Source organism: Myotis davidii, unplaced genomic scaffold (assembly GCF_000327345.1).
Source record: "Myotis davidii unplaced genomic scaffold, ASM32734v1 scaffold444, whole genome shotgun sequence".
Classification (NCBI taxonomy): domain Eukaryota; kingdom Metazoa; phylum Chordata; class Mammalia; order Chiroptera; family Vespertilionidae; genus Myotis; species Myotis davidii.
Genome location: NW_006294767.1, coordinates 518,815 through 538,797, shown reverse-complemented (window position 1 = coordinate 538,797; position 19,983 = coordinate 518,815). Strand labels below are relative to the sequence as shown.

The window sequence follows — 19,983 nt, the reverse complement described above, 5'->3', positions numbered from 1 at the left end:
TTCCTCCTCTCCCCCTCTCTCCCTTCTCCTCCCCGCCCACAGCCTCCAGCCTCCTCCAGCTTTCTCAGAAATCAGACCCTCCAGCTCAGGAGCGGGAGACAGGCCCAGGGTGGAGTACACTCTGGATCTCCGGCCTGTGTGCCCACCCCTGGGGCCAGGAGAAGTAAACTCAGAAGTGAGTGGTTGTCATGGAGACGCCCACTTGTCTGAATTGAATAACTGGTAACATTTTAAGATGAAGAAACTGAGGCTCAAGGTAAGTAAGGTGAGTAGCCCAAGGCCACACAGCCGGTCAGCGCGGTTCAGGCAGTCCCACCCAGCTCACACCCGCCACCCTGCGCACAGCCTGTTCCAGAGGCTGGAGGGGCTCATCCGAAGTTCCAAAGGTTTACTAAAAATACGTTTTTAACATGTGTGTGAGTATCGCCAGGAATGATATCCTTTTCCAACTAATACATTTGTCACAGAAAATTTTAGATGCAAACGTGAAGGAGCAAGATTTTGAAAATGCATTTTGGGCTAACGAGCCAAGAACCTCGAAAAGCACAGCTCTAAGGGGTGGGTCGTGGCAGGTGTCAGCACGACCCAGAAGCCAGTGGCCCCGCCTCACCTACATCCCGTCATCCTCCAACAATCTCAGTATCACTCCCCTTTCACAGATGAGGAAACTGAGGGTCCAGGAGGTTAACTGGTGAGACCAAGCGCAGATCCAGAATTCCTACAAAGCCTGCGTGTTTAATTATCGGGAGGGACATTAGTTAGCATTTTCTCCTTAGAATCCCTCCCTGCCCCAAGTGTGTGAGGTGCGTTGGTGCCAGTTATGCCAGTTGACAGCGGGTATAGCAAACTGCCTCGGGCGACACAGGAGGCCTGTAGCAAACTGAACTCTGCAAGAGTCTGGGATCAGGTTATTTTTAAAATGTAATGTAATTTAGCTCTTACAAAGGCAATTATGAGAAGATGAGGAAATCTGTCTTATGCTAGTCTGAGGATAATCAGAGGGAGTGAACAAATTATTATTGACATGAAGATAACCTATTAAGACAGTTATGATAAATGTATGCTGTCCTCCCTAATACCAAATTCCTCCTGCTTAGAGTAAATGTTTAAAATATCCTACAGTGTCCCACTTTGACTGCCCTTACATGAACACAGGTCCCAGCCGGCCCCAGAAACAACAGTCTCCTCAGAGGCTCTCACCCAGAGGCACTAGTCCAATAGGAATGAGGGCGGGACTACCCTGTGCCTACTCTTGAGCACCTACTATATGCCTCGCACTGTGATCGCCACTGTTCAAATGCTGCCTTCTTTAATCCATACAGTATTATACCCATTTCACAGATGAAGAAACTGAGGCAACGAGATTTAAATAATTTTTCCAAAGTCAAGTAGCTGGTCAATGGCAGAAACAAGACACAAAACAGGTCACTACAATTTCAAAGCATAATTATATCTTACGAATGGGAAAGCATGTATTTATTTACCTGACTACAGACATTTAGTTTAATATTTTATTTATGCAATCAACATATATTTACTGCATTTCCTCTATGTGTAAGATACTAAAAGAGCTGCAAAGATGAATCATATAGACATGCCCTTTAAGAAATTCACAAATAAAAGTGAGAAATGGGGGGAAACAATGTACTATCGGCTAATATGCTAAGTGTCCATTCAGGTAATGATTTTACATAGCAACGCCCGGCTTCCTCTCTCTGGCATCTAGCCTCTTTGCAGTTTCTTCAGCCCAGGAACACGACTTGCTTTATAGCCATGTGGAAACATTTCACACTTTAACCAAATGTCTGTGAAGCATTTTCCCGTGCCTCATCTCATTTGATCCTCACAGAAGTCCTGGAGTATGTAGATGGGAGACTCGGTGGAATCCTATTTTCTTCTCATTAGCCGGAAAACAGAGATGTAGAAAGCTTAGAAACTTGACCCAACTGAAAAGAAGTAAGAAATGGTGGACCTTGAAAATGACTTTACGTTTTCTCACTGTGCAGAATATAGTCAATCACTGCTACAGTTAAATATTTTACCCTTTGTGCTCCCTGTGTGATCTACAATAATAATCTGCTTTGTGTTGATATTTACTGCTGTGTTGGTCACAATTACCTGAAAGAGGAGTTGGGGTGCTTCACCGGGCTGGAAAAAGTTTAGCTAAATCAGAAAGCAGGTCTAATTAAGCAAGTTAATTCTATATATAAAAGGCTAAGTTGAGTCACGCATGCTCCATACATATAAAGCTCTCACTGGCACCAATCGCACGCGTGTGTTTCCATCTGTCATTGTTGATCATGAATTTTGCCCTTCTATTATAAAGGGCAAATAACGATATTAAAATATTTCTTCTAATTAATTTCCTTTCAATGTGCACAAATTTGTGCACCGGGCCGCTAGTTATACTATAAAGCAGACGGTGATGATAGTATCTGTGAGTGCAATTACTTTATGAGAGCACTACCAGCATCCCGCTGGGCATGACCCTGCACGTGTAGAGGTCAAGGCCTTTCTGGTGACCACACTGTGACCCTCAACTTTGCCTCCCACTGGCCGGGTGCTCAGGACACTTCAGCCAGAGCTCTGGAGGTGGGGAACACTTGAGGTTCCCGAGCGGGTCCGTGATCAGCCGGGACTGGGAACCACCATGTTCAGGACAGATAGGGTGCTAAGAGAGAGAAGTGGAGGATAAGCAGTTCCAGGAAGAGGCGGTGTTTGTTTCAGGCCTGGAGGATGGAGCTGGGGAAGGGTGGGGGGCAGAGTTTCAGAAAGTCCGGAACAAAGCTAAGTCAGAGAGGTGGAAAATCACCATTAAGTCTCACAATTCCGGGCCATAGTTCTCCTTGCATCCTGCTCATACCTGGTGGCATACTTTTCCCCGCATGAAGGGCAGCGTGACCTGCTAATGCCCCTGGAGACCCGTCCAGCATGGAAGAGCTGATGGGAGAGGCTAGCTCCACCCCAGACTAATCTTCCTGGGTCCTGGGTCAGCCCATTGTCTTTGTGGGCCCCACACAATCATATCAGCACATGTGCACGCGTGCGCACACACACAAACACACGCACATGCGTGCACACATACCAGGTTGGCCCCAAGTTCCAGCCTAGACAGGGTTATGTCACCAATTGCCCCCATCTGCCACTGAGCTCAGGTGGCTGTGCCCAGCATGCCTCTGTGTCCTCCCTGCCAGGTGAGAGAGGTCTGGGTGACCCTGTGCCCACCGCCCAGTCCTACTGCAGAAAGGCTGGCCTGGGAAGCAGGGCACTGACCACTCTGGGCACTGACTGACCTCTCCCCTATCCCTCTGTCACTGCCCTCGCGTGTCTGGGTTTAGGCTTTTGAGAAGCCACAGATGGAAAGCCCTGCAGGGACTTTCCCTGTCCACCCTGTCGCAGGCCTCCCTCCCTGCAGCCATGAATGTCGCAGGCTCCAGCTTGAAGTGGGGGAGGAAGTACAAGAGAATTTAGAACTCAGGGTGATTTTAAAAAGTAGGATCGAGCTACCAAGAAGTGGGTGCACACAGACCCTCTCTGGTTGCCCCTGCCACTGCCAAGGCCGAAACTGGCCAGGACAGAGAGCCAGAGAAGGGCCTTTCCAGGGACGTTAAGAACTAAAAGCTTTGCCTCCTTTGGATAAAAGCAGGTATGAGGGTTGGTGGGCAGGGATGGCCACAACACTCAGTTCTATTATGAAAATAAATTCACCAAGAACAGGGACTTGTGCCCTTTTGTCCCCTGCTTGAAACCATGTCCCGCTCATGGCAGGCACTCAATAAAAATACATCGAAGGAAGACTGAATACACTTGATTCCCAAACACCACTTAGCACCTGCTCCCTGCCAGGTCAGGCCACATGCTGGGCACATCAGCCCTCTCCCACCTGCAACCTCACCTCCTCGGCCCCACCAGCCGGAGAACTCATTGGAAGAGCCGTCACTTCAGTCTGACTGATGGGAAAAGCCGTTTATTTGAGCAGATAGGGGTCAACAGGCTCTCACAACAAGGACATGGGCTCTCCCGAGAGAGGAATTAACCACAAAGCCACCTTTGTCAGCCATAGGCGTAGTTTGGTTTGTCCGGTTTGTTCCAGAGCCACGGGCCACTTGGCCCTGTGCAGGTGCGAATCATCACAGGAGCATGTGTGTACACAGCCCGACCCTGGGCTCTCAAGGGTTAGTGGAGGGCAGAGAACAGAACATGACTCCTTCCTGTAACCGAATAACCCTGAGATGACGCTCAGGGGATGAATAATGCAGACAAGCAACGAGGGAAATGACAGGTGGCCCCTGCCGGTCCGTCCACGCAGATGAGGAGGGTGAGGCAGCAAAGACGAGACAGGAGATGTTCTCAGAGACATAAATTTTTTAAATTAAAAACACTCTCGGGCTTTGCTAGAAGGCCTTGTAACCATGATCTCCCGGATCCGGATCGCTCTAATGAGCCCAGGCAGGAAGGTTCCACTGTCCCAGACGTCTCGCGTTGCAAGCTTCTTTTGCTCCCCTACCTCCCATGACTCCTCGGAGCAGGAGCGCCTTCCTGGTCTTGGATTTGCAACCAAAGGCTTGACCAGTGTCTCCTGTTGTTGGCAGCCAAACAACCTGCCAAAGGCACATCTCAGCAGCCTGGTGGTTGCCCTGTGGGAAGGAGAGAACCATGCCCCGTGCAGACCCATCCCCCTTACCTACAGCGCAGATTGAATACTGTGCGCAGGAAGGACAGGTGCCCCAAGCTTCCCCAGAACCTCGGGGACAGGACAGGAACCGGGACCATGAGCACTCTCACCCAGGCCTGGCAGGGAGAGGGGGTGAAGAGGCAGAGGGGTTAGGGTTAGGGTTAGGGTCTGAAGCCAGGCTGCAGTGCTCCACACGTGTTTCCAGCAAACCCCACACCATGCATTCACCCTTAATAACCTGTATCCCTCAGCCCACTGATCTCACAAGTAAGAAGGTTGAAAGTGGAAGAACATTTTTCTACTGTAACTGGAGAACTGAGGTTTGATTTTTATACAATCAAATCAAGCCTTCTTACCTTCATTTTAAATTGCCTGGGCATTACTCAGTGTCTATCTTTTTCATTTGTTAATTTGATGTGTTCAAATTGAGGGTTTTTTCCTTCAAACCTGTTCTGTCAGCTGACATAACGCCTGTGATCTGTGTTCTGTTTTCCACTGAGGCCCACTGTGTGTCTGAACCCTCACCGAGGGGATGGACCCTGCTGTGAGATAAAAGGAGGGGTGCCCAGCCTTTCTTTTCTTTTTCTTTTTTTTTATTGTTGACACTATTACAGATTCTCCCCAGCGCTCAGCCGTTCTAAGGCTCAGGTCATGGTAGGTAATTATATCTACAAAACTCATGTTAGGTAAGCAAATCTACAAAGACAGTAAACAAGAAAAAATAAACTAGCTATGAGAATATAGTAAATAACCCAATGAAGGAGTAAATGAGAAGTTTGGGGTGTGTAACCCGTGCTTGGGTGATCATATAGGACCCCGAATGTCCAAAGAGCAGTCTCCCAAGTCACCCTGGTCAGGCCCTTGGGAGCACCCACTTGGGGTGTCCCCACGGCCACCCTGAGGACCAGCCAAGAAGGGGACAGTGCAGACTTTGGGGGAGAGCCGAACATGTCTCCTCCGTGTCTTGCCCACGCCACCCAGACAGCAGTGGAATAGCCTCTCCCACTCAGACTGTGCCCGCCCTCACATTGTCCTGTCTCTTTCCTGAGATCTTGCATTTTTATTTCCTTCAAGCTTTTTGTAACTTCTCCTTGACGCATTTTTTTTATGATTCTGCTTTAAAACCCTTGACACAGAATCCCAGCATCTGTGTCATTCCGCCGTTGACACAGGAATGTCAATGTTTATTGTGTCTCCTCATTCCAGTTGGGGTGTTCCTGGCTCTTGGTATGACCAGCAACTGTCCAACATATCCTGGACATTTGGGGTGTTAGGTTATAGATTCTGGTTCTTGTTGGAGTTGTTGGTGTCAGCAGCGCTCCTCTGACACAGTGCCACGTGGGTAAACAGGTGGTGGGGCAGAACAGAAAAGAGATTTAATCTAACTTACAAGTGCCAAGTGATTCAAAGCTTTAGAGGAAATGTCTGCTCCCCCAGTGGGGCAGGCGTTATGGAGCAAGGGGCACAGATGTGGGCACAGCAGGTGTGGGAGAAGCCCAGGACAGGTCTCTCACCTGGAGCAGCTTACAGTCCAACGGAGGAGACCAGGAGGCAAACAGGAACCAGTGAGACAGAGCACGTCGGTGTTTCTCCGTGGTATCTCATATGATGCTTGGCACCCAAAGACTTCCAGTTGTTGCACATTAACTACAACCTCTCCTGGTTTTTGTTAGCCATTGTGTTGATCACATACCACCCCGTATCACACTGGATTCACCCCAATAAAGCCCTGGGCCTGCCCTGTGGATGGGGGTGGCCTCTTTCTAAGGTGGCTCTGTCTCTCACAGGCCACAGCTCCACTCAAACAACTGCATGACTCGGGTTTGGAAAAGGGGGTTTATAGGAATAAACAGTAGGGACTGGCTAGCTTCTGTGAATAGCAGAATAAAGCCACACAAGACTTGCCACGATAAAGAACAAAGTAGAAGTGTGCAAATCAGATACACTAGAATTCAAAGTCTGATGAACAGAGACTTGGAGAGCAATTTTAAAATCTTGCAGCCACAGAGAGATGAAAATGAAGGCAAAGTGTGTGTGCACATGTGTATGTATGTATATGTATGTGTGTATGTGTACATGGTTGTTTGTATGTTTTGCATGTGTGCATATGTGTGTGCATATGTGTGTATACGTGTGTGCATATGTGTGTATATGTGATCGAAGTGTGCAAATCAGATACACTGGAATTCAAAGTCTGATGAACAGAGACTTGGAGAGCAATTTTAAAATCTTGCAGCCACAGAGAGATGAAAATGAAGGCAAAGTGTGTGTGCACATGTGTATGTATGTATATGTATGTGTGTATGTGTATATGGTTGTTTGTATGTTTTGTATGTGTGTGTGCATGTGCATATGTGTGTGTGCATGTGTGTATATGTGATTTTGAAGAAAAGAATGCAACTAGTATTCATCTCACAATCTAGAGAGTTTGTTCCTCTTTTTTTTTAAAACCTCACCAGAGGGTATGTTTTTATTGATTTTAGAGAGAGAAGAAGGAAGAGAGAGAAACTTCGATGTGAGAGAGACACATTGACCAGTTGCTGCCGTACAAACTCCAACTGGGGATCCAACCTGCAGCCTGGATATGTGCCCTGACCAGGAATCGAACCCACAACCTTGTGGTATACGGGATGACGCTCCAATCAACTGTGCCACCTGGCCAGTTTGTCCTCTTTTGTTAACTTTTATTGTTACCCTTCCCCACCTGAATAGAAATTGTGTTTTTTGTTTTTACAAATAGAAAGTCTCCCTGAAGCTCTTGTGATGGCAGCCTCTCCGGGGCCCCTGGACGCCCTGACCACCCTCTCAGGGATTGGGCTGCTAAGGAAATACCGTGGTGACGTTTTCACCACAACTTATGTCTAAACATGCCCCTCCCACACACAGGATGGTAAACGTGGGGTGTTGCTTGTCAGGCTTTCGGCAGGGCATGTAGACAGCCGAGCTCAGATGTCTACAACCAGCCACCCTGGTTTCTGAGAATCCTGAGCTGGCTCACGGCGTGCAGCATAAAAGCGGTCCGAGACGAAGGCTTCTCTGCAGAGGACTCCACCTCAGGGGTCCCCGGGCCCCCAAGATGTGCTTAATGGTTCACAGGTTGATGCTCAGAGACACAGCTAAAGGCCAGCAGTGCTTGGGGAGGAGCAAGGTGAGGTGCTGCTGTGTTGGGGGCAGCAGGCAGCCCCATAGCCCAAGCAGGACAGCAGGTGCCCTGGACTCAGGTGAGCAGGGGAGACGGCGGGAGTGATGACATCACACAGTGTGTCTGGCGGGGGGACTGTACCTGAGAGACGCCCGAGTGGAGGTCCCCAAAGACCCATGAAGAAGCCCCAGAAGGAAGAGGGCTGTAAGCACCTGCCCAGCAGCTCAGAACCGCCCTGAGCGTCTTCCCCCCTCGCCAGGGTCACCCCCGGAGCCAGAAGCTGAGGCTGACAGTGGAGGGCAGGAGAGCTCAGCGGGGAGGGCGGGAATGTCCCTTTACCCAGCCAGGAAAGGAGTTTGAAGTAACTGGAGTCTCAATTGTCGCACAGATGGACAGGGCACTCAATGTGATGCCTTGAGTCTGCTGCTACTTAAAGCGGCTGCAGGCAGAAGCATGGTCACCTCTGGGCAGGGATGCAGCAGGGAGGGGCACGGGGCTGGGAGGGGTGCCAGTCAGGTCTTGGTTCTTGCAGCTGTGGGTGTTTCAGGTGTCACAGTGTGGTTATTGACTGAGCATCCAGAATTCGTTTTCTCTGTGAAATTTTATTTTAAACGTGTGTGTTTTTAAATATGTTTTTATTGATTTCAGAGAGGAAGGGAGAGGGAGAGAGAGAGAGAGAGAGAGAGAGAGAGAGAGAGAGAGAGAGAGAAACATCAATGATGAGAAAGAATCATTGATCAGCTGCCTCCTGCATGCCCCACACTGGGGATTGAGCCAGCACCCAGGCATGTGCCCTGACTGGGAATCAAACCATGATTCACAGGTTGATGCTCAACCACTGAGCCACGCCAGCTGGGCTTAAAGTTTCTTAAAAATAAAGTGACTACAGGATTTTTGATTACCTATGTGTGAATACATGGGGCCAACCTGAGTTTGTGGGGGTGGGGAAGAGATAAGAACAGGCCTGACAGACTCAGAGACACAGCTAAAGTCACAAATAAGTTGCTTTTGTGATTATAACCCAACAGACCTGTGAGTTCAATGGAATAACTACTTGTTCATAGGTTAAGTCACGGGCATGCCAGATTTAGCCAAAAATCAATGAACAATGTTTCAGTGTATGTCTTATGCAATAATTTGAGACATACACTTACAGAATTACTTATTTATCTGAAGTTCAAATGTAACCAGCTGTGTTACATCTAACCATAAGATAAAGGCAGAAAGGTCCTCGCTGGTGAATCTGGTGCAAAAAGAGAAGGGTCTCCACCATCAGGCACCATGGGCCCCAGACTGGCAGGTGGGGATGGTGGCCAGAGGGGGCAAGGGTCAGGCCTCCACCCCCACCACTGAGGCTGCTAAAATCACCCTTCAGGGCCATGGGTACCTAGTGCAGAATAAATGTCTTCAGAAAAATCATAAATGGGTCTTTTCTTGCACCAGAATGTAGTGAAATGAAATTTATAGTCATTACCTTATCCGAATGTACTAGTCTAGAAAACAAACCAGACTTAGGGAAGGGTATGGTGATTTGTCCTACCAACAGCTTAGCATCCCTCCACCCCTGGATCCCTCATCTTGGTCTTGCCCAGGGAAATGTACCAGGTGGTCATTTCAGATCACAGACCAGAAAGTACTCGATGCCTATCCAAGGCCCATCCAGAGCATCCTATGACTCTACAAGACCACACCACAGTCAGGAGAGAAGGACAGTTCTGGTAAGGTTTATTTCACCAGTCCCAGGGTGCTGTAAAGTCTTCATGTGCAGAAGGTAACTCTAAGGAACACACTTGAAATGCCTCCACAGAACTAGAGAGTCTACACCTAGCAATCATCTGTACCACACACACCTGCTTAGGGCTTGGGTCATCCCTCCTACACAGGCTCTAGAGCAAAAAGGAGGTAGTTAGGTCCTAGTTTTGGCCAGCAACCCTCCAAAGCCATTGATTGTCAAGATCCACTCCTTTCCTGTGGGTCAGGGGGTGCTGAGGGCACGTCCCAGGGCCCTGCAAGCCACCAGGTGGCAGGAGGAACAGGAGCTGGGTGTGAAGGGGGAGAGTCCAGGCCTCTCTCACGGTGCCCTGAAGCCCAAGGGCTATGGATTGCCACCCCCTGGACCAACCAAGAGAAGGCCTCCACTGAGGATGGGGCTCTTGGAAGTTGCAGTTAAAGTGCCAGGAAACCCAAACTGAGCATCCTCTCGTCTGAGCAGCCATCTGCCCAGCTGCTCAACACCGCCACCAACTTGCAGGTCCATACGGGAGCCTGGACAGTTCTGTATTGTTGCTGCACTCTGTCCAGGAGCCATGGTTGTGTCTTTTATGAGTGAAATGGGGCAAAAGAAGTGGACTATTTACAAGCTGGAGCTCCTGACCCTGGGCCTGGGGGTCTAGTGGCTCTGTGCCTCCTTCTGCCCTGCTGTGAGCAGCTCGGCCACACAGGTGGGAGCTGCCTATCACCACGCGAGAGCTCCACTGTCTCACAAAGGCCTATTCAGCCCTGCCAGCTGCGGAGGGAGGTCCCTTTTCCTCCACGTCTAGGAAACCAGACACATTCCTGACTTGGAGGAGGGAGCAGCCTCCTCCACGGTGATCCCCTTCATGTCATCGGGCATCTGCCCATCAGCACGCCACACGTTCAGCTCCCCAAAGATGCCCGTCTCAATCATCTCCTCCTGCCAGGGAATGGAGCAGTTGCCGGTGGCAAATTCCTGGAAGAACTCTGTATCTGCTTTTTCAAAGACCACACCTTTGACTGTGGAAAAGGCCCCTACGTCTTGGATGTTCTTGGCATAGACAGTTCTGGAGTCTGGGATGAAGGGGGGGATCAGCATCCCTGTCGGAAGACAGAAAACACAGATGTGCAATGGCTCAGGAAGCAGAGCCATAGCCTGGGTGCTGCCCTTCCTAGAGGGGTGTCTGCGCTGCTAACAAAGAAATCAGCACGCCTGAGAGTATCCTGGGCGTCCCTCACAGAGCCCCGACATGAAGGACAGTGTGTTCTTGCCCAACATAGTCTCCTCTCCTCATGCTGCCTTACCCCTCCTCACTGCAGACCCCATATTCATACCCTCAAGCCAGCCTCCCCTGGGCACCACCGTATGCAGGTCAGACACCTGGAATCCAACATGCTCAGAGCTGAGTTTCTCATCCTTCCAAAGCCAGCTTTCTCTCTACCCTGCTCAGGAGGCGGTTCTCCAATCACCAGACACAGAACTTCAGTCGCCCAGGTCTGACCCTGCCTCCCTCTCACCTATCACCCCCTCCCTCCTTTCAGCTCATGGATGGGCTGCCAGACCATTGCAGTGACCTCAGGACTAACCCTGGCTCAACTACTCCAGGTTCTAATCGCTCAGAGCTGTGTGCCCTCACCCCATCCTGGCGAGCCCCCTTCAGCCAGGACCCACCTCTGCTCTGACCCTTTCCTGCAAAAGGAATGTTGTGACTACTCACTGTTCTGGGGCTCCTGCCACCTAGTCACATGTTCAAATACCCTGGTTGTAAATTCTGGGCTTGTGATTGTGCCCTACACTTTTCTCTTGCAGACATAGGCACACAGGCACACACATGCACACATACGTGCACACACAGAGACACATACATGCACACACACACACACACACACACACACACAGGAGCCTTCACGTGACACTTGATAACAAATGCTGGTTGAAGGAATGAATTTCTCCCAAACAAACAGATTGAGCAATCCTGCCTTGATGTGGATCATGGGTTCCATGAAAGAACAGGGTATGGAAATGTAAAACAGCAGACTGTTTACATTCAAAGGTCAGCCAGCATATTCCCTACATATTACATTCAACCTTTTCCAAACTCCAGCAGGTGTCCTAAAAGGTCTAATCCATGAACACATATTCCTGGGTGCATGGGGGATGAATAGAGTACTAGAGGGTGGTAGTTTTCCTAGGGGGCTGGAGGGTAGCTATGGGAAGAGCATCAACCAGGTGTCCCTGCTCTGCTGACATTGAGCTAAGCCTAGATGATGACTACAGGATGGGTCGGGTAAGCAAGAGTCACCTAATAGGCCCGCCCCTTTGTCCCCCCACCCAGATCCAAAGGCATGCCAACAGTACCTGCCTCGAGCTGTCTCCAATTAATGTCTTTAAAGAGGGGGTTGACTCGGAGCCCATCACAAGTCCCATCTCTAAACCCCAGGCGCTTCTCCGGGTCCTTCTCCAGCAGTGCCTCACAGAAGTCCTTGCTGGCCTGGCTGAACTTGTCAGTGTACTTGACTGCCTCCGAGAGGATCCTCTGCTTGAGCTCCTTGTTCTCCACCTGCATGGTGGGACGCACATCACATTAAACCCCTGCGAAACCCACCAACATCATCAGAGCTGGCCCCTCAGGCTCCAGGAGACTGCACAGCCCCTGTTGGTGTCTGAGCAGGGCTAGCACTCCTCTCAGAAAGAAGCTGGCCCCTCCTTCACACAGAGGCAGAGGAGACGGGAACACCTGAGTGCACCCTCCTTCCCAGCATAGAATGGCTCAATATCTCCAGTGAAAGGAGTGGAACCCTAAGAGTACTGGGTCAAAGTTGAGATGCAGTATAGTTTAAGGAGCTCTGGTGGGCACATTATATATAATCAATCACTCATTCGCTACTGGAGAAAAAAAAGAATGACAATAAACAAGTCAACTTCATAGAGCTGGTAGAGAAGTCTTCTAAGTGGATAGAAACCTGAGAGGGTATCATTCCACTTTGTTTTGAATCTGCTTTATTGGGTATAATACACATACCACAAAGCTCCATCTTCAGGGACCCGAGTGAAGGGCTTTGATCAATAGCTGGATACTCCATCATCACCATCATCCCAAAATTCCCCTGTGCCCTCTGCAGCCCACCTTCACCTTGACCTCAGGCAAACACAGACCCATTTTCTCTCTCAATAGAATAGATATGCCTTTCCTAAAATTTCCTAGAAATGACATCGCTTAATTAACAAGTTTGAAGCGCATTCATGTTATGGGTGTATTTAGGTTCCTTCCTTCATGTCACTATGGAGACAGGTTCCACGATACCGAAGGACCACGGTTGGTTCACTTTGGGCATCTCATAAAGGCCCATCATGCTTATTAACACACAGAAAATAGGGAGTGTGGCTGGGGCTGTGGGTCAGCGAGAGCTCTGAGATGGGAGCTCCTATTGTGGCCCCATCATTGGTCTTACTCTACTCTTCCAAGCTGTTGGAAGTCAGGAGAGAGAACTGGTGACTAGAGGTCAAGGTGGAGTTGCAGAGACAGAGTGACTGTTGTGTTAGTCGTGGGAGCACTCTCTGCTCTTAGAAGATGGGGGACACAGCAGACTGCTGGGGCGGACACTCTAGGAGATCGAGGCAGAAGAAAAGGCATGACCTCCATACAGACTGAGGTGGGTGGGTGCGGTGCCATGTCTAAAGACTGCCATTCACACCAGCCCCTCCCCGCACCAGCCACCTTTCTCACCCAGCCTCCACATTCCCGGTTTATGGAGATGCCTGGGGCAGACCACACAGGAAAGGATTAAGGAGTGTGGGAGGCCAGGGATCAGGGCACAGCATGGGATGTCCACTTTCCTCCAAGACATTTAAAAAAGCTGCTGTGCTGCACCTGAAGCAGGTCCTGTGGTTTCTTAGCATCGTGGGAGGGGGCTCTTAGTATTCATCTGCAGGGAAGAGGACAAAGGCCGTCAAAGGAACCAGGCTGGCTCAAGGGGAGGGGCGCTGCGTGCTGCTCACAGGGGTGGGCTTGAGAAAGCTCAGGCACCTCTCGTCCTAAAATGCTCCCCAGTGTCATGAGCTACATGAGATGGAGTCACTGTGTCTCCTCTCTTCTGCCCATGAAGGACCTTCTATGAGAAGCCTCATGCTCAGGATTTAAGCAGCTCTCCCCACCAGGTCAGCTGCAGCAACACCTACTCCTATGACACACACCCAACAAGGGAAGTCAACCCCAGGACAGCCGCAGGGGGCATGGCTAGGCCACCTCCTACCTTCTCTCCCCGGGCTCGGAAGGGTCCTCTGGCCGCAATCATCTCATACAGCGTGACCCCCAGGGCAAAGTAATCCACAGAAAAGTCATACTCCTCACCCCGCAAGAGTTCTGGGGCCATGAAACCTGCCAGGCAAGAGCACAGAGTGGACTCAGAGACGCAGCTGCACAGAGCCAGTGGTGAGCACAGAGCTGATGCTTCCATGTGCACCTGGTGACATCTGGAGAGGAAATCCTCTGAGTTGGGGCTGCCCTGTGCACTGTGGGGTGTTGATGAGCATCCCTGGACCCTATCCACTATTTAGCATGCCCTCCCCAGTTGTGACAACCAAAAATGTCTCCAGACATTGCCGAGTGTCTCCTAGGAACAAATTGCCTCTGGTTGAAACCACTGCTCTATACACATGAAGCCTCATCTCCCCTTAGATCTACCAGGATGGACAGAGCCGTGGTTCCTGCCTCTCAGGCACGAGTGTGTGACTTCAGGGGCTATCTCTGTGTGTGGTCATGGGGGTTGCAGAGACAGGCACCAAGATACTTCCTAAAAGCCCACAAAAGGACAGATTTAAGCCAAGACATTTCAAAGAAGGAGGGGTATTGTCCCAGGAGCCACACTTGAGGCTGAAGCTGAGGGGTGCTCACCATGGCCAGGCTCTCAGGACTCAAGAGGCCTTGTTCTTGACTGATGTGGGTCCATATATCACCACACTTTAGTAGCACTTATCCTAGCTGACCCCCATTCCATGCGTACTGTGTGGCGGGTGAAAATACAAAGCGATCTCATTTAATCCTCCTAACACTGAGGTAAGTGCCACTACTCTCCTTTATTATTAGGGAACTAACTTGCTCACAATAAAACAGATAATAGGTAACAGAGAATGATTCAAACTCAGACATCTGAGCTTGGAACCACTACATTATCCTTTGGTATGGTAGTTAAACCTACTATTACTCCACCTAATAGTCTTTCAATAACTTAATTTTCATTTGTATCAAAATTATTCAGGCACAACAAGAATTAGCTAGTTCTACAGGGCATGACCCTTCCTCCTCCACCTCAGCCCCATCTCAGTATCCTTGTAGGTGGTTATTTTGGAATTAATATCCATACCTCTAAATAACAAGCTTATATTGCTGGTTTTGTAGTTCCCATGGGGGCCTCCTCAATTGACTTCTCATTTTGGAAGTTAAGGGTCTGTCTTTCTTCCTCCCACCACCATGCACACACTTCTTCTTCCCTCTCCTGATACATCATCTAGCTGGTCAGCACTCAGCTCAACTATTCCCCACTGAACCAAAAACTAGGCCGCAGTTATATTTCCTTTCTGACAAGTTTTTATTGGTTTTCCCAGATTATCTTATCTTTTCTTTCATTGGCTAGTTCTTTCTCTATGTTTTTATTAATTTGACCCAAAATTCCCCAACAATTCTCCAATACCTGTCATGTTCTGATATATTAAACATTTTATCAATTTCATCCTCATCAAAAAGTCTTCTGGAACCTTCTAACCTGCTCTAATATGGATTCTCGTGTGCAGCCAGCAGCCTAGAATCTCCCTGAAATCCTGAAAACTTTTGTCTCTCTCTCTCTCTATGTATCCTCCTTCCACGATATGCCACTTTTCCGCTGACTTCCTTATTTTGGTCAAATAGTTTGAAGAAGGGTGCTGAAGTTTTTGAAAAACTTCATTGCCTTTATTGCCCCTTAATAGTTAACTGATAGTTGGTCTAGATATAAAATTCTAGGTGGGAAATCATTTTCTCTAATTTTTAGGACATTTTCCCATTGTCTTCTCACTTCTAATATTACCCATAGTGGATCATTATGACACTTTTATGGGTGAGGAAGTGTAGGCAAGTTCTCCAAAGTCACAGAGATAGATGGTCTTCGTGCCTGGAGGCCACCTATGGAGCCCAGTGCTGAGTCCGTGTGCCTAAGTCCTGTGCTTTCTGACTGTTAAATGCTCCTAATCACATGCCTAATGCCTCTGTCTCAGATAGAAGATGCCAAGTTCAGCAAAGCAAGTAAGAATTTGTCAGGTGCCTGTGTCTGGCTTAGTCCAGCTTCCAGGATCAGGTCAGATGCCCACCATTACCTCGTCTGTTCCCATGCCAGGTCTGTGCCATATTTGGGTATTAGGACCATGTGCTGAGCTGCACATGTCGAAGGTCAACAAGATTTGGATCTCCACTCCCTAACAGCCACCTGTGTAGAGGCCAGACCAGCATGTGTGAAACGTAAGCAGGCCAGTTTCTGCGACCCAGGGACAGGTGTTATAAGCTGGGCACAGGCTTCTGTGCTTACACGACTTCAGAGATTCTGATGTCAGCAAGGCTAATTGTGTCCATTTAGCTTTTATCCTTCCTGGCCCTTCAGTATACACGTGCTCATGGTAACTTTCTAAAAGGGAGATGTGCTGGGCAACACCAGCCAAGCCGGTGTGACTGCAGAATCGTTTCTCTCCGAAGAGGTGACAGGAGTCAAATTCCAAAGAACCTCCTGGTCCTGAATGCACCTTTATAAGTTCCGCTTTTCGAGGAATTACATTATAGTCCAGACTGCTCAGACTTTGTGAAAAAGGTATGTTCAACCAATCACAACTTCCAGATTAAAATGGGGCACGAGAGACGGACCAATCAGACCACAGGGATGCGATCATCATCAGTGGCACCTCTAGTCTGTTCCACCCAACTCAGTGCCAAATGATGCATCCTTTTTAATCCTTGGGGTCTTACGTGACGCCTGGGCAAACAGCCAACAAATATCTGTTGTGTGAATGAATGAATTAATTAATGAATGAATACTACCTAGTCACTAATTCCTCCACATATTGACTCATCTCCCCCTCCCAGCTGGGAACTCACTGGGGACAGAGAGCATGGCTTATATCTCTTCTGAGTATCCCGCTGGGCAGACACGGCACTAGCCAAGGTGAGCACCCTGTTCATGGTCAATTGCAGAGGCTCAGGGGCTCTGGCCCTTGTTGGGGAGCCTAGGGTTCGTGCAGACGGGCTGAAGAAGAAGGATCCAGAAGGCAGCCCCCTGTGGCTTTGCTGAAGGCCCCAGCCTTTTAAGTTACCCTAACTTCAGCCTCTGCTGCAGCTGTTTGAGGGTTACATCCTTCACCCGAGCCCAAATGCTCAGAGCCATATTTGCATGCACTGGTCAGGAGAGCCACCCACCTGGAAAGCTTCATCCCTCCGTTCAAAGTACAGCTGTAGCTCAGTGGCCACAGAAAAGCCTACGGGGCCCTCTGGTGGCTGGCAGAGCCCTCGCACTCGGCGCAAACAAGGTCAGGCTATAACCTTGAGGTCAAACTACTTCAAATCCTGGCTCCGGAGTTTTCTGGGCTTCCTCCTAATGATCTGAGTCACCCTGAAATGGGTAAGTAGTGTTTCCACTAACAGGCTCATGCCAGGAGTGGAACTTCATAGATTTGGGCTGAGGATCTAATTTTTTTAAATAAAGCCACAGATGAGGACAGACACTGGTGACAGGTACAAACACCAAAAAAGCCCAAACCCCCAGGATTGGGAGGACTCTGTGACACAAACAAGAAAGTCATCAAAGGTGGAAGCTTTCATAACAGTGGGTACAGCATGTTAAAACCAATTATGGTTTTTCTGGGGGGAGGGCTCATTCCTGCAGTGGGTGCGGCTCCTGCTGCAGCTGTGCAGGCCCACTAGCCAGTCCTTCTGGTTTTACTATTTGCTCTGGGGATCAGGGGGCCGCTCCCCTACCAACCCCGAGCCCTCACCATGTCACCTACCCCAGGCCATGGGGACCCCCAGGGCTTCACCCCTCCTCTTGAGAGACGATGCTCCCATCCTTGCTCTCAGGCCCTTACCTGGGGTCCCTGCATAGCCCTTGGTCTTGGTTTGCCCTTCCTTCAGCTCCACGGCCAGCCCAAGGTCAGAAATTCGGATATTCCCTGAAAAGCAAACATGGACTGAGGTCATATGTGGCTCCACAGAACAAAGGCATCTGGTGTTCCTGGAGCCCACAGGAGCCAAGAGCCAGCCCTTGCACACACGCACGTGCACACACACACACAAATCCTCATGCACATGTGCACACATAGATGTACATGCAAACACACCTGCTCACACTTGTGAACATGTGCAGACACACACACATGCATTCTCACACATGCACACTCACACACTCACGTGCACACTCCAGGGGAGTGGCATGGGGCCTCAGCACCCGGGTGCCTCTGCCCCAGTCAGACTACAGAGGAACTGAGGGGTCCCATCAGCACCTACAACCTGAATTCGGAGCATAATCCACCCAAGTTCAGTTTCCTCCTCTGCCTTCTCTTCCCCAAGCTCTGCAGCAACGGCCTTTGAGAATGCCCACGCGTTTGTGTGACTTGGTGACAGAAAGGGAGGTAACTCTAAAGGGATAAAAAGGAAGCCTAAATCTCTATGTTTATTTTCTGATAAGAATCCCAATTTGACAGAGAAGGCAGAAAGAAAAGAGTGACAGAGTGAGAATTTGGCCATAAAATATGAACTATTTACCAACAGTTCCACACACTATAGACACCCTGGCTTAGCTCCCTGGAACTCTAGGTGCCGCATTATGCACCAAATTTCATCAAAGTCCATCCAAAAACTCCATTTGGGATACAATGCCATCCTGTTGCAAAATAGCTAAAGGAACAGTAAACCAACTTAAGAAGTGCATTGGTGCCACTTAAAGCTCTGACAAGCATTTGTCAAAACCAGCCCATGGCCCCTACAGATGATCCATTGGACCACAACGTCCAGCTGGGCAAGGGGAGGCCGGGAGAGGAGGCCGGGCGGGGAGGCTGCCTCACCTTCGTCATCCAGCAGCACATTCTCAGGCTTGAGGTCTCGGTAGACGATGCCCCTCTGGTGCAGGTGCTCCAGGCCGCTGAGGATCTGGGCCGCGTAGAAGACGGCGCGGGGCTGCTGGAAGCCAGGGTTCTCCTCATCCACATTGTAGATGTGGTACCTGGAGGCAGACTATGCGGAGGCCTGTGCTTTTCTGGCACAACTACAAGAGTGTGACCATGGTTGGCATGGGAGTAAAAACTCGGGAAAACAGGGAGGGCCTCAGAATCCTATGCTGTGTCAGTAAAGCATCTGGTCATTTGGGGGCCTCAGTGTTTAGCCTGAAGAGCCGGTGGCAACGTCAAGACCCCTGGCAGCTGGTGCTCACACCCTCAAGATCTTCCCCACAGGTGTTTCGGGGGAAATGAGGCAGCAAAGTGCAGTCCTCTCTGGCCTCCCAGCCCTGGCCTGCAGAGGCCGGAGATGGGCCCAGAGCCATTCTGCCATCACCAACCAAACAAGTAAGGGCGGGGGCGGGGGGGGAGAGTCTGCATGAGCAGCCTGAGTTACCCAAATATAAGCAGTCAATACAGAGTCATGCTAGTGTGTCGGCTATTTCACCCAACCCGGACATGCAGACTCCTGGCTGGGCCTGCAGCAGGACCCCTCCCAACCTCAATCTCTTGTAACTGTCCTTTCTCATGTTTCCCACTGTCATGCTTTACACAGGGGCAAAACATAACAAATAAAAGAAAATAAATTATTTAAACTAGATAGCAACCCGGGAGAATAGAGGCAAACCAGGAAACATTTAAAAAAAAATAGAGAAACCCTCAAATCAGCCTGAGAATGAGACAGCTGGAATCTTATATAATAAAATGCTAATATGCAAATCGACCATATAGCAGAATGACCGGTCACTATGACACACACTGACCATCATGGGGCAGATGCTTAATGCAGGAGCTGCCCCCTGGTGGCCAGTGTGCTCCACAAGGGGAGTGCCACTCAGCCAGAAGCCCTGAGCCGGGCTCACGGGCGCAGCAGATATCCCCCGAGTGCTCCCGGACTGTGAGAGGGCACAGGCCAGGCTGAGGGACCCCCCCCAAGTGCATGAATTTTGTGCACTGGGCCTCTAGTAATAACATAAATGGCTTTTATATTACATTTATAGTGTAGAATAGTACAGTGTAATGTACCGTATTTGCCGGCGTATAAGACAACTGGGCGTATAAGACGACCCCCTAACATTTCCACTCAAAATACAGAGTTTGTTATATACTCGCTGTATAAGACTACCCCCTCTTCCGCACACCTTCCACACACCAAATAAAAGGTAAAACAATATCAGATTTGATTTTAACATTTTAATTTATATC

The 19,983-nt window shown here is 49.5% G+C and overlaps 1 protein-coding gene across 1 annotated transcript in view; it reads right to left on the bottom strand.

Annotated features, from left to right (window-relative positions):
- Window positions 1-8,915: 8,915 nt before the first annotated feature.
- Window positions 8,916-19,983, bottom strand: part of GRK1 (G protein-coupled receptor kinase 1) — a 16,702-nt gene continuing 5,634 nt past the window's right edge. The window contains exons 3-7 of the mRNA XM_006769302.2: window positions 18,628-18,785; window positions 17,653-17,736; window positions 13,806-13,930; window positions 11,911-12,112; window positions 8,916-10,652 (exon numbers count right to left, since the gene is read on the bottom strand). Of these exons, the coding sequence (XP_006769365.1) occupies window positions 10,354-10,652; window positions 11,911-12,112; window positions 13,806-13,930; window positions 17,653-17,736; window positions 18,628-18,785 (868 nt within the window). The 3' untranslated portion in view covers window positions 8,916-10,353. The remainder of the gene's footprint in view (window positions 10,653-11,910; window positions 12,113-13,805; window positions 13,931-17,652; window positions 17,737-18,627; window positions 18,786-19,983) is intronic.